Genomic DNA, 18,302 nt, shown 5'->3' with positions numbered 1-18,302 from the left:
TGGGAAGAGGTAGTCGTAGCAACCTCGGAGAAAATCATCGTAATCTGTCTAATTTGTTACCATGACAGGAGGGGTCTGACAAGGTAGGGAATAGGGGTTTAAGCGGCAGGTTTGAAGGGGAAGAAAGCAGGGGAAGGAGGGGGGGCATTACTGCTGCCAACGTGGAAAAGTCTCCGACATGAAATCAATTACAGGCCAGGCTGGAGAGGGTGATAATACCAGCTCTGTCTGCTAAAGAAGGAGCAGGGAAAAGAATGAAATGGAGAATTCTCTCTCAGTCCACTGTGTCCTGTACGCTGCTGCTGTTCTGACACGTGCCAGGAGAGAAACGTTGACACGCTGTCTCTTCACGTGTGTGTGTGTGTGTGTGTGTGTGTGTGTGTGTCTGTGTGTGTGTGTGTGTGTGTGTGTGTGTGTGTGTGTGTGTGCATTTGTGTGTGTGTGTGTGTGTGTGTGTGTCAATAGGAGAAAGAGAGAGAGGAGAACAGGGAGACAGTAGGAGAGGTAGAGCTGGTTGGCACTATGAGCACAACCATGATAAACACCTCAACCAAAGGTCTGCTAAACAGAACGGTGTAGCTGATATACTGAGATTCCATCCCAACAACAAGCCCACACGCACACACACGGACACACACACATGCACGCACACACTCTCACACACAGACACACATGCACGCACGCACGCACGCACGCACACACGCGAGCAAGCACGCACGCACGCACACACTCACACACACACGTAAAGGCAAATTTGCTGCAGGACAGCCTGGCGGCCTCTGAAGATGAAGGGCTGAAAATATGCCCAAGGACTTGTGGCACATTTTTTCGGATGTTGATTTAATAACGATGCAATGGGCAGCAGATGTGGATTTCTGCCAAGGAAAATTTGTATAAATCAATCCCTGTACTCGTGTTTACCGCTTAACAAGCCATATATCACCCATTTTTTACAGGAAACAGGGCGAACAAAAAACAAAAACACCACCATGACTGATCTGTTTACTAATGTCCCACTGTGTTGGTTATGAATTAAAGCCAGACACTAGTCGCCCCTGTCATCTGCCACAGTTTTCAGTATGCAACTTTCCCCTCTTCTGTTTGTTCAACTTTATAATTGAAGTTAAAATCCTTGCCTTTGTGAAGGTAAGAAAGCAAAGGGGAAAAAAGAGGCACAGGTGTTGTAGAGAAAACAACACGTAAGTGTCTGGTTGAGCAATGCAGGAAGAACCATCATTCATTTTGACTCTCATTTACACTTTATTACTGGCAGTCCTGTCTCTGCCTTCAACTGCACACATAGCCATATAAAGCCAGATCACACATCAATTGAGTGCATGTTGCACTGTGTTAGCTGTGGTAACTGTGCATTGGCAGCTTGGATTCCAAGCATGATGAAGGATATAACGCTTTCATCTGTTTTTTTCCATCTGCCATGTAAACCTTTTGTGTAGGCAGGCAGACAACAACATCTGAAATGCTAAGAATAAAAAGATGGCACATCAAAGTAAGGTCCAGTTTAATACTCAAAAAAAACAACAAATACATGTATCACATGTTTGTCCTCAGTTCTTGTGTCTATGTAAATAGACACATTAGTTGTGCGTTTTGCATTAGAGCTTGTACACACCGTTCTCCAGGAGATGACTACTCATATACACGCAGAGACACACAGAATTTCTCCCCTTCCGATGTTGTCCTGGCCATTATGTCAGACGAGTCCCTGAAAGGTTTTTGTGTCCTCCTCTCTTCCCTTCTCCTCTTCCTCTGTGTCTGGTTTCACAAGCCATCCCAATTATCCTGGCAGGCCCTTTGTGCCTGGAGAAGGGGGCCTGTTTACGTTTGACACAGAGGTAAAGGCTCCGGAGCGGGGCAGCGAGGCTCGACATGTCAGAGCCACCTCGCACAAAAGAAGCCTCCCACTGAGCTTTACCCCCCCCCCCCCCACACACACACACACACACACACACATACACACACCTAGATGCACTTACATGCACACACACTTACAAACCCCCCCCCCCACCCCCCTACACTCTCACACACACACACATTATTACTGCTCCTACTATTTCCACTATTTACTCTCATCTCCCCTCTTACCTCCTCACGCCTCAGTGCATGATGGGTAAATGGGGTGGCTCCAGCGCACAGTGCCTGGATATGATGTTAATGTAGCGCATGTGGCAGAGACATGGCGTTGTCAGGCAGGCCAGAGAGCTGTCATATCCTCCCCGGCTCCGCGCCTCACTTCCTACCGTACCAACCTCCACCCAACCCCAACCCCAGCTCCTCCACCGGCAGACATAAGGGTGTTTGTTACACGCATGTCAAGTCTTACAAGGTGCCACAAAAGGAACAGGAGGTGCTAATGGCTCTTCTAGGGCTGGATGTGGAGGTGTTTGGGAGCTCTCTGTCGAGAAACCAAGCCATTGTAAGTGTCCAACTGGTCTAATATGTCACCTTGTTCCTTGTTCTTTTTCAGGGGTAGCAGCCAGGTTCGCCCAGGAGCCCCAGGATCTGGTGGTGGTGGCCGGACAGCCCGTCACCTTGCCGTGCTCCATCCCTGGGTACCATGGTGTCGTGCTCTGGATCAAGGACGGCTTGGCCCTGGGTGTCGGAAGAGACCTTTCAGGTATGAGAGTTTATTGATATACTCTTTACATCTAACCTATATTTAAAAAGGTATTAGGTATTAAAGTTATGTTATGTGCCTTTCACACTTTGGGAAATCTGTCCAATAGTTAAAAATCATTATTAAAGTAAAATATCATTATTATATTATTTAACTGTTGACTCAAATGTTCTAAATGATACCGACTGACTGACTGACACTGAACTTTTTTGAAGATATTTCAACAAGCTTGATTTTATTCTAGGCACGGTTGCATTTGACAGTTTTGTACCTTGTTGACAAGCCAAAAGTTGACCAAAAGTACCGTGGAACAGCTCCAGTTTTAATTTGATGACAAATGAAAGACATTTCAGCATATCCCAAGGGACTACTCAATTCACTTTAAACAGCATATCTTGCCCTGAGATAGCTGTTAAGGGAGGATTTGGATAATGAGCTTTGACACTGCCACAGCATAACAGATCTGAGTAAATTGTTGCCCATGAACACGGGCCATGCACCAAATGAAAACAAGGCTCAAAATGTGCACATGAGTATGGTAGAGTGCTGCATTTCAGGCTCTTCTGGTTCGGAAATGGGTTCTTAAGAGGCTAGCGCTAATTTAAATGTGCGCTTCGCGTAATTAGCTTAATAGTTTAATTTAAAGTAACACTTATTGCATTGTCATCTCAATGGCTTACATTCCCCTGCCCTTCGCCTAAATTTCCCCCCTCGAAAACATCTCATCCATATTCATGCTGTTCCGGAACAGTATCGACAAAGCAGGCAGCCAAAAATGAATGCTTGACAACCTGTTGAGACGAGACATTGTCTGAGGTCGGGTGCGTCGGCGATACACGCGACACAAAGCCCTACGATGTGATTAAGGAAATCCTCTGAAGATCTGGTTTGGAGATTCATCAGTGTCTCTCCAAAAGACGTGAATGAGGCTTCTGCAATTACTTTAATCCCCCAACCATCAGCTGGCGCCTCAGCATTGTCGCTGAGAGTGCTCTCCATGCAAGGCACAGCGCCGACCTCTTTAAACCCACCAGAACTCTTTAAAAACCCAGGTTTCTATCTCTCTCCATCTCTCTCTTTCCATTTCTCTCTCTCTCTCTCTCTCTCTCTCTCTCTCTTGTGTGCCACCATCCCACAGATTAAATATGTATTCCGACGGAGAGACGTGCAGGTCTGCTCGCCCCTGACCTTCAGCGCCCAGTTCTTGTGAGCCGTTTTGTCGCCAATATCAGCCTTTAATTAATTCTCCACGGGCCTAGCGCGTGTCCCAGTAAATCCAATCCGTTCCCCCGGCCCTGGCCTTATCGGGCGCCTGGGAGATTCGGTGCGACTGTAAACAAAAAGGGGTGGAAAAGGCTGAAAGTGACTAAATTGAAAGGAAATGAGCAGGTTTTTTTTTGCGATTTCGGGTAGAGCATCGAGGGTCTTTTGATTAGGTGAAAGTGAGAGCTGAACGTTTTACGGTATATGTCAAGCAGTTTGGAAGCCACGGGTTGACCTGCCCCTGACCAGACCGAGCCAAAGTGAGCTCAAGCCTCTGGACTGATCAACAACAACAACAACAACAACAACAACAACAACAACAACAACCACAAATACTATCGAGTGGGCAGCCAACCCAAAGCCTGCCGCAGTTCTGAAAAGGCCAGCGCCTTGGCATTTGACACAGAGTAACGGTGCGAGCGAGCAAGCAAGCTGTTGGTCAGTACAAAAGCGGTAGTCCACTCAACACCAGGGCCAGGTCTGAGAGCCGCTGTCAACATAAATGACACACAGCTGCTCTCTTTATCGTCACTGCCTGCATCAACAAGTCATGAAAGCACACGTTCCATAAAGGGGCAACACATTTACACTAAACAAACATGGCAGCTGTAAAAGACTTCCACACACATGTTTCAATGCGAAAAACTCTGGGTCTTCAGAGTGCCAGCCATCACACAGCCAGTGGGACCCCGAGCCCTCGGCTTGTTTCAATTCAGGGGGTACAGTGATTAAAATGGGGAAAATCTTCCACTATTCATTTTAATAAATCACCAGACAAAGGACCTCTGATTCCTATCAGTCCCTCACAATCTCCCTCCATTGTCCTTTGTTCTAATTAAAGTGCGACTCAAGACTGCGCCAAACACACAAATGAATGCCATGAATATGCATTGTGTGTGCCGCACCACAGCGAGAGAAAAAGCAAGAGAGAGAGTGAGAGAGAGAGAGAGAGAGAAAGAGAGAGAGAGAGAGTAGTACAGTCTGCATATCGAAGCGAAGCGTGGTGAGGAGGCCTCCTGGATGCCGCTTTGGGAGGGTAAACTGCCAACACATATAAATGAGAGCCAAATGAGTGAGACGCCGCCGACGAGACTAAACTTTTACGGGGGGCTAAACAAAGCAAAAAAAAAAAACTTCCGAGGACAAGGATGTCAAAATGGGGGGTGCTCAGAAATAGCACAAAAAAAAACAAACCCTGTGAGAATATTATAGAGCTTCAATGGTGAATACAACATTGTTTTCACCAACCATAGCCCACATTACGCCAAGCAAATGTCTCCTGCTACCACACTGTCTCCCCAGAGAGTGTCATGATGCACCGCCGTGCAGTAAATCGCTGTCCCCTGTCTCTGTTCATGGCCATTTCCCTTGGCATTGATCCACCACGGAGACTAATCCATTGCTCCCTGTGATGGATTCATTACTCTTAATGGGACTATTTTACATTGTTTGCTTTTGGTGACATGGGATGTCTGTGGATTTCATTGAGATCAATGGGAACATTATTTAATTTCTTCTCTTGAAAGCAAATGTGTGCATCGTTCGCTGTGTGTATGCGTGTGCAATTTTAGCTTTCTGCATATTCTAAAACCCATTTGTCACTGTAAAGTCTGCAATCCTCTCTGTGTGTCGAGAAGTCATGAATACACAAAGTGTAATTTGTCTTGAAAAAGGGGGTTTGCTGTGAAACAGTAAAAATGTATTTGCATTGACCGTTATGCCACTAGGCCCATTTTTCTCTGCCAGCTAGTGATAGTAAATTAAATTATTAAAAATAAAGTGTTACTTCAACCCCACAATTGATCGAAAATATGTGCAGGAATAAATGTTTAAACACTATAGCATCTCTATGAGGTTCACTTAATGTTGGGGCCCGAGAGATCACGTGGGAGGTGTTATTCCAGGGTTCTGTATCTGTTTATCATGCATGGTTGCTAAGAAGGCGTGATCCAGTAGGCCTCTCTACAGGTCAGTTCAGCTTCCAGACAGGGAAGCCTTGCATGATGGGAAGAGGGACATTATCAAACCATGCACAAGAAGGAGTGCTTGTGTTTGACCTTGGCGTTGCGAGTTCAAGGTTTAAATTGTTTTCGCTGGACTTCAGTATGAAAATCCAATAACGTTTCACTCTGGAGATTCCGTATTCTTCAAAAAAATAACAACATCAATAATTTCTATTACGTGAATAATAGTTTATTATATTCTAAAATAGTATTTGCTATATTCATCTTGGATCTATTGGAAAGTCATTCTTTCAGATTTAGAGCCTGATGGTTAATGCTAATACAGTAGATGGTTCAACAATCCCATTGATTCCTTGGCGTGGAAATAAACCACACTATTGAATGCTGGGTCAATGTTCATTAAAGTTATTTAGTGAGAGCTCCATTTGACCAGCCTTCAGTTTAAGTAATTTCTGGTCTTCGTGACTTATTTGCTGGAACGTAGCAATACACACCACGGAACAATGCACTGCATCGACAATACTTTCTCTCGACTTTTCAATAACACATCTGTGTGGACTGTAAATTTCTCCCTTTGTTTATTTGGTATTTTCTGTGATACCCTACGGCCTCTGGTAGAGAGATTAAAAGCCATATGTGGGAAGCTGAATTGAAAAGTACCGTAATCAGCAGTAACTCTTTCTCTGAGTACAGAAACAAGAGCTACTCCATGGTCTATTAAAAGTGAATGGGATCCAATGGAGCAAAGGATAATAATTGGGGTTTTGTAGCACTGTGGCTTCAATAGCTGAACTGGAGGACTTAAAACCCATTATACACCATTTGGTCTTTTTGTGCACTTTTTTTCACTGCAATATGCATTTCTCTCTCAAGCATCATTGTGAAATACAAGGATGACAACACTGTGGATATCTAGCTGGGTTTGCACTAACAGCAAAAAGCACTCATGGGGACATGGTGCAAATATTGTTTGCTTACTTTGTTTTTATATTGCTTTGTTCTGAGAGTAGTGTCCAGTTTTTAATAAGCTGGAACAACCTTTGTGTGACTGTGAGTGGAGAGAAATATACAGCCTTGTCCTCTGGAAGTTGCAGTCTTCCTAAATAGACATGTGAAGGATTACCTACAGCCAAAGAAGTGCTGATGGAAAAAGCCAGAGGAGGTGGTACAGCCTTTCAATGTGTCACAGTTATGTCACAAAGAATTCTCTGGAGTGGACATGACTCACATTGATGGATGTACCAAAATCGATACCATCCCCCCAGGCACTTAATGGCCATTGTCCAAAACCAGAGTCCGTCAACATATTCAGTGTGGGGTCATGTCTGAAGTGTAAATGCACTTTCATAAACCACTGTATTAGATTACATTAAATGTAATTTCATGTATGTGGCTGTGTTGGAATGGCTCCAGAAAAGTAAGTGTTGGATTAGACAGTTTCACGGTTCCAAAGACAGAAAATATCAAAGTGTCTTCCTGAATGAGAGAGAACTTAGTGAGTTCCCTAAAAAGCCAATGTTATTTCAACTCACTCCTTGATAATTAGTGAGAACAGAGCCTTGTGAGGGCCATTGAAGTCACTTGTGTCGAGAGGTTGTGAAATGAACCACGAAGCGTCACAATCAAGGATGTCCTCCGCTGTCTACTTCTCGCAACGGCGGAAGTGAGTTCTTGTGCTCGCTCTCAATGCAAATTCCTACTAATATTTATCTAAAGAGTGTCAAAGCTAACTGTCCTGCAGTGAGAGAGACAGGTCTTCCAAAAACACCTCCCTCTGTCTGGATTAGTAATCCATAAATCAGACATGTTTGCCTCTGCTGAAGCATAAGCCATGCAGTTCCCGTTTTTAATGCTGTGTCATCCACCACAGTGCATCACTTACTCTAAGTTTCTGTGTGTGCAATGAAACCTCTGTATTGCCTCAAACACTTTTATCCACATTATTCCACATGGTGCAAGGCAAAGTGGATTGTTAGCATAAGCAGCCTTAATGCTTTAATTATGTCTACTCAACATAATAGAAAATGATCATGGTTAACAAAAATGGCCTCACTAGCCACTGTCAAACAATGCATATCTGTAATGCGTTTGGTTTAATGTCAGCACAAACTGAATAGGAAACGACTCTCAAATATTACATCTTTCAGAGATTAAATCCAGTCACATAGAACAACATGTAATAATGTCAACAAAATGTAACATATTAAGCATATAAATTCAATATATCATAAGAAAGCTTGCTTGACTAATTGTGCTTACCTACAAAACTGGACCATGAATAGATGACTATGACTATGAGACATGACTATGAGACATGCGGTTTGTCTGCATGGTGCATGCCTAAACATTATTTGGATTGCTAAAATTATAATTGCATCACATTGTGAGGTCCATTCCATTCAACAGTGAGTTATTGTTTTTTGTATGTATAAGGTATCTGGTGAGAAATGCCATTACAAGCATGACTCTGCTATCTTTTGACAAGTATTTCATGAACTCTGCTTAACTGTTGAATGGATATCTGGGGGCTCGTCACCTCTCCCATCTGCATGCATGCCTCACACGTCCCCTGTTCGAAGAGCAGTAAGTGCTTTAACCAGAGGCACTGTTGTGTGTTGCAGGCTACCCTCGCTACACGGTGGTGGGGGACCACAGCTCAGGTGAGCACCACCTCCGCATCCAGCGCGTGGAGCTGATGGACGACGCCGTGTTCGAGTGTCAGGCCATCCAGGCCGCCATGAGATCTCGTCCAGCCCGCCTCACAGTTCTGGGTCAGTCTCTCCGTCAGGTTCTTATTCAGATCACTCACTCACCTGCCCCCCTCCATACTGACCACTACAGCCTTATCTGAACATAATTAACGTGCAGTATATCGCTATTGTTATTCTCAACTCACGTATAATAGTTTTATACACCATAATAAGGTGTAATTATGCATAATAGCTTTATTAAACATCACTCATATAGATTAGTTTAGTAAGCCTTGGAAACGTCTAATACTTTTATGGCACAATTATAAAAGGAGAATTCTCTTGCAGGCTATACCGCTGGAATAATGACACATTGTCCTAAATTGCATTGCTAATACTAGAGACTATGTTGGGAAAAAAAGTAAGAAATTGCAATACTAGAAATAATCATTCGGTCATTCTTAAGTCATTATTAGCCAGTCATAGTGTATGGGGAGAAAGAAGATTTATCACTGACCAACTCGGGCGATCCCATAAGTCCTCAGTTTTAATTTCCTGCTGCAAACCTCCCCTCTTCATTATTAACCCAGCCAGGTCAGTGAATCCTAATTAAACTTTATTGGCTTATTATTCAACGTTGCTGTTTCTGCGTTATTGGGCAGCCATTGTAGATATCTGCAATCTCTCACCTGGAGACTTTATCGGCAAACTCCCACCCACACACACACACACACACACACACACACACACACACACACTTTCATACACGCACCCCTGTCCACCCAATCCTTATCTCGCCCCCTCTCGTGATGGTGGTCATGGGAGTATGGAGGCGTAGGTGTTGGGAGAAGCCAACGGAAGAGGGTTTATGGGGGGTCGGGGAAGGTAAAAAAAAGAATGAGGGGCGAGGAGAGGAAAAAAAAGGAGTCTGTGTAGCTCGGTATCCTCGCCACGAGCGACTGATCCACCCTATTGATCTCCTCTAATGAAAAGTGAAACTAATGATCTGTAAGGGAGGAGGCACGTGGGGGGTGTGTGTGGGTGGGGGTTGTGCGGTGAGGGAAAGAGAAGAGAGAGGGGGAGAGAGAGAGAGAGAGAGAGAGAGAGAGAGAGAGAGAGAGAGAGAGAGAGAGAGAGAGGGAAAGAAGATAAATTGCCGGCCCACCGTCTCTTGCACTCCACTGCACCCGTCCAGAAATGGATATGAATGAGTAATTATACAAGCTTCAGAGGAACCTGCAGCCCCCAGCCTCTCCCCCATGTTTCCCCTGTCTGAGAGGTCATCCACCTCCAAGCACACGCTAGGTGAGGCTTCAACAGAATCCTAACCCAACCCAGTAATGACTTTGGGTTTGTTTATGAGGGTGCTTGCTATCCTTTTGTTCCTTGACCTGATGAATTGGGCTCTGATTATTGAATTGCTCTGGGGCTCCCTAAACTATTGTTAGTTAGCTCAATTACTCACGGCGAGCTTGAAACCATAACATCTGTCAGGGGAGTGGTATTTATATCCAGACTCACTTACTGCACGTCTGCTGCTCGGCGGAGCTCGCACGAAGACCGCCGCGCGAACACGGATTACCATTAGGATTGCATCATGCAGGGGCACCCGCCAGTCGCAGGCACTGTTTTTAAGGGGGGCAAATGGAAAGACGCATGCTGTATGTCTGCATTATCTGTTTGCAGGCTAGACCTGCAGTGACAAAGAGAAGACAGAAAGAAAGAGAGAGAGGGGGGGGCTGTTTTTCTCAGGAATATTTAGTATGGCACAAAGCGAAATGTATTCAAGCTCTGTGTCACAGCAAACTCTGAGCTGTCCTTTAACACCAGCGTGCGATGACGCCGAATGCCAAGTAACTTTCATGACAGGGCTGGGAGCACGGCAGGCACTCCTGTATCTCTCACCTGTCAGCCGCAGAAATCCCCCAGCCCTGACACCACTGCTCACAACCCAAAGCTCCCTCCAAATGTGTCTGCCCTGCTGCCACAGTCAGGGACAGCTATGGCTCATTATGCACCTTTGAACAGTTCTTTGAAGCAATTCCTTTTGGCTCTAAGCTGCATCTATATACTGTATATATATGGGTGTGTATGTAGACTGTGGTTTGATAGATGAAGATGCATGCATACATGTAGATAATAGAGATAGATTCAGTAAATAAGTAGATATACTGAGGAGTTTAATTTCATGTTGTTTTTGCTGAATATTAAAAATGCATATATGATATTCACCATATGTTATATGGAAATTAAGAAAGGACTACAGTAATATCCTGTGTATTAGCCGCAGGACAGTGTTTTATGCAAGTTAAAAGACAAAACCATATTAATACCACACTAACTGCCCTTGTGTTAACCTCATAGCTGAAGAAATTTTGCTAAATCAATGTATAAGCCGCGGCTAATAGTTAGGAAATTACGGTAGGACAGATTCGTTTTTTTTTTCTTTTGACCCTGAGTGAAATGGAGTGACTGTGTGTTGTACTGTATGTCAAGTGAAGAATGCTGCTGCTTGGGCGTACTGCAGCTCACTGTTGTTTTGCTGCCACAGAGTGTTGCAGCACTGACACCAGAGGTGAGGCCAGCAGGGATTCAGCATGAGTTATGCTGTCAAGCAAACCACCAGAGCAGACTGCAGACTAGAAACTCACGTCGAGGTGACCCACAAAAGGGAAAAAAACACTGTCTATATATAGAGGGGTTGTCAAACACGGGGGCCCTCGCACGTTGACCTCTGCACCTTGAACTGTGGGTAGCACAGGTCTGGGACCAGTGACGACCCCAGGAGGCTAAGGGTTGTTAAATTAGGCATGAAGTTTGAGTGAGAGGTTACAAAGTAAATGTGCTGGAAACCCAGGAGGCTAATTATGGTATCTTCCAGGAAGGGAAGAGGGTCCAGGCCTGCATGCATTCATGCCCTCACCCAGGCCCAGTGCTGCTGAGGGGGGGAGACAGCCAGAGGTGGTGGGACTGGAAGGCCTCCCTTTAGCCTGGGTAAAGACAAGGAGCTCAGCTCGCTCTGGTCCCGAGTCGTCTTTATATTAGCATGCACTGTTTAGGGTCCCAGAGTAGGGAAAAACAACACAAAATACAGAAAGTAACAACCAAATCCAACACGCGCGTGCACACACACACACACACACACACACACACACACACACACACACACACACACACACACACACAAACACAAACACACACACACATATACACGCACAGCACACACACACACACACACAGACATCCATAAATCCATGTTTACTTCATGTACAGTATATGTGGCTTTGACACCAGGTCCTATGCTAACTGTAACAGTAGAGTTGAGAACATCAACCTGTGGCATTTGCTAAAGCCCCTGAACATCTGCTCTCATTTCTTTCGAAGAACCCTCTGTTCGTTCCCCTAATTTATTTTCCCTCTGACTGGCTTGTTGTGCTTCTCCCATCACATGGTTCCCCTCCTCTTCACCGTCTCATTAATATGCTTCCACTCCCCTCTCTGATTGCTGATTTTGATGCAGGCGAAGATGAAAGACAACATTAAAGAGATGCAAAGTAATGCCACGAGTTCTAATAAACTCACAAGTATTCTCTCGTAATTTAAGTTCCTGAAATCGCCCATTAGGAAATATTTACTTTGCCGCAGATTGTCTCCCAAGGAAAATGAAATGGCTAGACCCCCCCAACCCCCCTCCCCCCTTCCCCTCATTTTTTTCTGTCGTTGTCAAGCAAATTATTCATTAGAATAACACTGAGGGGAAGATCAAGTATCCTTGCAGCGGAATAAATTATTGAAGAAATATACTTTTTTAAACAGCAGAGCTCCTAACCACCCTTAAGCTGTAGTTTATCACATTGAGCAACAGTCTGTAAGGTCTGAAAGCCTGCAAATGATTAAATTGAGGTTGCAAAACTTAAACGTGTGATCCTAACAAAGAACACTGTCAGAAGAAAAGTTGTACAATTTTTGCATTTGGGTTGCTTTTTTAAGATTGTAAGTTGAACAAAGATATGGATTAGTTACGTTTGGTTATCAGAAATGTTGTGAAAACATATCCATCCCAGAGTTTTTAGATGCAAGTATAACAAAAGAAAAGTAGAACAAATGGAAAAACTTTAATAAGCTGGAGGCGGACGGGGCAGAGGGACAGAGAACTAAACAACAAACTCACTCTTTCTCTCTCTCTCTCTCTCCTTCTCTCTCTCTCTATTCTCTTATTTGCTTTCCATAATAACAATGGCATACCACCACACACATCTACAGTATACACACAAACAAACGCCACAGTCATACAGACACACACACACACACACACACACACACACACACACACACACACACACACACACACACACAGACACACACACACACACACACACACAGACACACACACACACACACACACACACACACACACACACACACACACAGAGACACACACACACACACACACACACACACACACACACAGACACACACACACACACACAGACACACACACACACACAGACACACACACACACACACACACACACACACACACACACACACACACACACACACACACACACACACACAGACAAACACACACAGACAAACACACACACACACACACACAGACACACACACACAGACACACACACAGTGGCCCTGTATTCTGACGGGGAGCAGTTATTGCTCTGTAACTCAATACTCTGTGATGAAGTTGCTCCCAACTTCCCCCTCCCCTTACCTGCCCCCCCCCCCTCCCCCGCCCCAAACCTCTCTTCCGTCAGCACTGACATTTCCCTTGTGTGGCAGACTCTACCCTTCTCGCCCGCGCCACTTGAACGCTGATACCAAAGGTACATCTCTCATTTTCTCCCCATCGTAGCTGATTTGGTCCTGTCCCATCTCCCGCACCCCCTCACAGACACACACACACACACACACACACACACACACACACACACACACACACACACACACACACACACACACACACACACACACACACACACACACACAGTGTTACAAACGGTGTCTGCTACAAGGAAGAGAGTAGGGTAAGGGAAAAAGATAGAGAGAGAAATAGAGAGTTAGAGAGGCAATTTGGCTTGGTGGCACTCATGCATGTAGCCATGTGGGAAAAAACAGGGGGAAAATGAATACATTCAACTTTGCAGGTCCATTATAGGCAAAGGGGAAACGATGGTGGATTCGTTCTGCAAACAGTTGCATTCCTGACAGCGTTTGAAGGGGGCTTTGATTTGGGCCAGTGAGCCCCATATGTCTCTTGTCTCTATATCAGCATGTATTTTTTTAGGTCTGTTTTTTTTTAACTCACCCTACTTTTTTGTGGTCTATCCATCACGGCACAGTGTGGAGGTGGCAGCAGCAGCACCAGAACAGCATGGGCATGGGGGGTGGGGGGTGACGGGCAGTGCGGTGCGGTGCGGCATAACCTGCGGGCACATTGTTGTTCTAGACACGTCAATAGGAGGCAAAGCTCTGTGCCCGCTTTCATTTTCAGACAACCCCCCCCTCCCCTTCCACACAATGCACCACACTAACAAACACACACACACACACACAGACAGACACACACACACACACGCACACACACACACACACACACAGTCTCTCACATACACCACACCACAGTCTCATCTTGTAGCCACCACATACTGGAGACCTCCTCTCATTCACTCTCCACCAAATGACTTCCCCCCCCCCCCCTGACTCCCTCTCTCCCACGCAGCTGTATCGGGGGGGATTACGCGCCATTCATCGTCCACTCCTCAGCCTCGCTTTGGCTGTCAATAACTCTGACGCTGTCTGGCCGCCCTGGCAAATCCCACTGTAAATAGACCAGGGGGCCCTTCGCCAGCAATTACAGTGCCATCAAGCTTTACTGGGGCCTTAAAAATCACCACGGGCACCCACAGCCGAGCCTCACTCACAGAGAGAGAGAGAGAGAGAGAGAGAGAGAGAGAGAGAGAGAGAGAGAGAGAGAGAGAGAGAGAGAGAGAGAGAGAGAGAGAGAGAGAGAGAGGAGGGTGGCAGGCCAAATAGCTGATGTTGTGGCGGGGTTGATTGCAAATCCATTCAGCTTCATTTGGCCTATAGATTTTTTTGATTATGTAATAAAAGCAAATGACTTTGCGAGGCACCTCGGTCTTGATGCCCTCATTCTCTTTGTCCTTCTTTTATGTCTCACTCTATCTCTCTCTTTTCTCCTCTCTTCTCTCACATTCTCTCTATCAATCACTTAGTGTTTAGCTGATGGTGGGGAGAATGACTAGGGGACTTGATGAGGCTCAGTTATGAAACAAACATGAGTCGTTGTTAACTGCAGCAGATTTTATGGTCTCGTTTAACTGCTTCTATACCTCCCCACACAAACTTGACCCCTTCCCCCAACACAGTGAAACCAGACGCTCACTTAGAACTGATTTGTAAAATGAAACCTTCACTCACCTACTCCCCCCACACTTCTCACCTATCCATCCATACATCCATCTCTCTCTCTCCCTCTCTCTCTCTCTCTCTTTCTCTCTCTCTCTCTCTCTTTCTCTATATCTCTCCCTCTCTCTCTCTCTCTCTCTCACACACACACACACACACACACCATCTCTGTTTCCCCTTTTTCACCTTGGCCCTTCTACCAACACTAAGCAAATTACTTTGGCCCGCATGCAATCTAAGAGCCGCAGCGAAAGAAGCAGGTCTGTGTATATAGCTCATGGAGGTGGTCGCTAGCAATATACCCTTAAAAAAGGAATGAGTGAGGGAGAGAGAGAGGAAGAAGATTGAGAGAGTGGCAGAGAAAGAGAGAGAGAGAGAGAGAGAGAGAGAGAGAGAGCGAGGCAGCAGGGGAAGGATTGCACCCGGCCAGCCGGTAATTAAAGGGGAGCGATCAATCCGCTCTGCTGACCGGCTCATGAGAAATCTATCGAGTGGCTGCAGTAAAGCGCTAATTTGGAGCCATTAGGGGCTGCCGAGTTTGCAAACAGGCCTGTAATGATGATGGCTAGCATGGTTAAAGGCCTGGCCTTTGTGCCGCTGTCAGCCTGGCCAGCACGAAGCGGTGGCAGCCGTGACGCTTGACAGCGAGACCGTGCCGAAGTGGGGGTGTGAGGGCGTACAGTTGGGGTGGTTGGGGACGTTGGCTAAAATAACTGCCCCCTGCTTTCTAACGATTGCCACCACTCCTGGAGTCTGAGGAGACGCATCAATACTATTGGCTATCGGAGACGTCCGTCGGAGATGACACCCAGAGTTGGCGGGTGGATGTCTCCAGTTAGACTGTTGCCCAGCCCTTAAGCTCCCTGGGCTGGTTCTTGAGCAGACACTGGCTGAGACATCAGAATCCACCCCCTTCTGTTGTGGCCAAAAATACAGACTGTCAGCCAGTGCAGGGATGCCAGGGGGCCGTTTCAAAAGCAACTGGCTTGTAGTTCAGCAAGCGGACTCCACTGTTTTTGGTCTTCCCTTGAAGCGGTTTCTCTAGCAGTCAAGCCCATTGCAGGATCAGGAGCACCTAGAAACTGACAGATGGAAAGCAAGCTCCCTGGAGTCAGTCTGTACGGTCATGCACACATATTTTGTCTTGGATGCCATTTTGTTGAAGTGACACAAAGCCAACATATGGAGCATTTTTTGCAAGATTTTATACTGTTTCTTTTTTTTATTATTTGTCTTTATTTTTGCAAGCTAGCCTCACCTCAAACCTGCAATATGTTTCTTCCACAAAGGTGCACAATTAAAAATCTCAGGCTTGTATTACACACACATGCTTTGGTTTCACTCACCCCACCCACATGGTGACTGAGATTTGCTTTGGCCATACTCCATTTATTTAATGAGGACAGTGCCTCCATGCCTCCACATTCTAGAAGCACAGCACAGTGGGCCTACTGCGGGGTTGCAGGTGCACCATAGGAAGTAGAACATTATGACCCTTTTAAATAGTGTAGTACAATGTGGTGGCATTTTTTTGAGTGTGACCACAAAGGCCATGGTGACTCCAGTGGTCCTTTATCTCAGGCGCCATCGGGCCAAGCTTTGCCAATCACCCGGTCTTTTAAAAAGCGGTCACTTAGGCAAAACATTCTAATTGGCCTCCCCCAGCTAGAGCCTGTATGCATTCAGATGACAAAAGAGCAGTGTGACTCCTCTCCCTCTGTGCCACGCCACCCTGAACCACTGAAAGGTGAACAGTGGCTACTGTGGTGGCCATCAATGTACATCTAATTTGAAATCCATTTGGTTTGCCTTCAATGCGCTCGTCTGTTATATCAGCTGTCACGTATTGCTGTCGGACAGGTGGCTGACGATGGGGGTTCTTCTATTCAAATCTATTCCAGATGTGAAAAAGCGGAGCAGACTCAGGACAGTTAATTAAGTGAGAATTGAATGAGTGCAGACGAGAAGAGGCCAATCAAATGAGATTTCTTTTTTTTTTCCTGAAGAATTAAATGGAACAGATAGCTCTGTTATCCTTCTATCTCACCCATTCTCTTCTTCAGTGCTTTCTTGTCACGAGAGGGGAAAAAAAGTATGGCTCTATCAGATTCAGATTTGTGTGCCGGAAGAAAATTGTAATAGAGGGACGTTTTCTCACAATCGCTGCCTAGAAGACACTTTCATTGCGAACAGGTACAGGCGGGTCTTATTCAGGCATCTCTGAAGTATGTCTTCAGCTGTGGTGCTGTTGTTTTTGTTGTTGCTGCTGTTGTTGTTGCCGTTGTGTTGTTGTTGTTGTTGTTGTTGTTGTTGTTGTTGTTGTTGGTGTTGGTGTTGTTTTCCTTTTCTCGCTCCGTTAGATGTCTATGAGCTTTGTCTAGACACAGTATTCAGTCAACACCCAGACCTTCCCCTCAACATAAGCTCAACATGGGAGGACAAGCACAAAGCTCCCCCCTCGCCCCACCCCGAAAAAGATTCCCCCAACCCATTGTGTCACTCCCCGTGCTGAGAATCCTCCATCATGTTCCGTTACCGGCGCCGTTTGCCATCTTTTTAAATGGCTTCTCCAATGGAAAACGGATGTGTGGAGATACAGATGAGAGCAATAGGATGTATAACCTTCCCCGTCTAACCCGCCCTCCTCTGTCATATCTGTCAAAAGAGTGTGGGGTTGTATGAGAGAGCTTTTGATATTCCCATTTTTGCTTCTTCTTTTGTCAAGTGTTTTTCGATGTATTCGGAAAAAGGAGATAAATAAGTTTCTCGTTATTACTATTATTTAAGTGAGATCAATGCTAACTCTGGTTCAGCGTAACTGTGCCACTTGTTTTTATTATTTGTCATGAATGGCACAAATCTTTACAAGAAATGATCATTCTCTCTCACAGATGGAACAAGTCCATTGCATTGTCAATGCTAATACATTCACCTAAAAAAATGTGTCAGGATACAATGTGTTTTTTTGTGATTTTACATTGGTGATAATATTCTCAACTTCAGAGGGACAGGGTCCATTATTTACTTCCCTGTCAAAACAAGACTGAAAGGAGTACTATTTTTATCAATTCAAAAACAGAAACATAAATTGGATTGAATGCCATTCACAAGTCTATATGGTTTTGACAGTCAAACCTGGGGCTCCAATCTATTCTGAAACACGTTTCGAGCCAAGTGTCAGATTGGTGACATATCTCTCATCACTGGGATGATAGATGATACAACCAGTCAAACATGGACTGTGAGCTATTTTTACCATGGGGAGAGACTCCTGGCCACCCACTTAAACAAATGGCCTCCCAG

At 45.3% G+C, this 18,302-nt stretch overlaps 1 protein-coding gene across 1 annotated transcript in view; it reads left to right on the top strand.

Moving 5' to 3' along the window:
• Positions 1–2,194: 2,194 nt before the first annotated feature.
• The window catches only part of kirrel3b (kirre like nephrin family adhesion molecule 3b), a 59,998-nt gene continuing 43,890 nt past the window's right edge, over positions 2,195–18,302 (top strand). The window contains exons 1-3 of the mRNA XM_076281702.1: positions 2,195–2,312; positions 2,486–2,635; positions 8,484–8,633. Of these exons, the coding sequence (XP_076137817.1) occupies positions 2,195–2,312; positions 2,486–2,635; positions 8,484–8,633 (418 nt within the window). The remainder of the gene's footprint in view (positions 2,313–2,485; positions 2,636–8,483; positions 8,634–18,302) is intronic.

This window comes from Alosa pseudoharengus, unplaced genomic scaffold (assembly GCF_046254945.1).
Source record: "Alosa pseudoharengus isolate Yale_2024_CS ecotype anadromous, Long Island Sound unplaced genomic scaffold, YU_APseudo_1.1 YU_APseudo_1.1_scf_13, whole genome shotgun sequence".
In the NCBI taxonomy this organism is placed as follows: domain Eukaryota; kingdom Metazoa; phylum Chordata; class Actinopteri; order Clupeiformes; family Clupeidae; genus Alosa; species Alosa pseudoharengus.
Note: the sequence above shows the minus strand (reverse complement) of the source record. Positions and strands in the feature narration are given on the sequence as shown.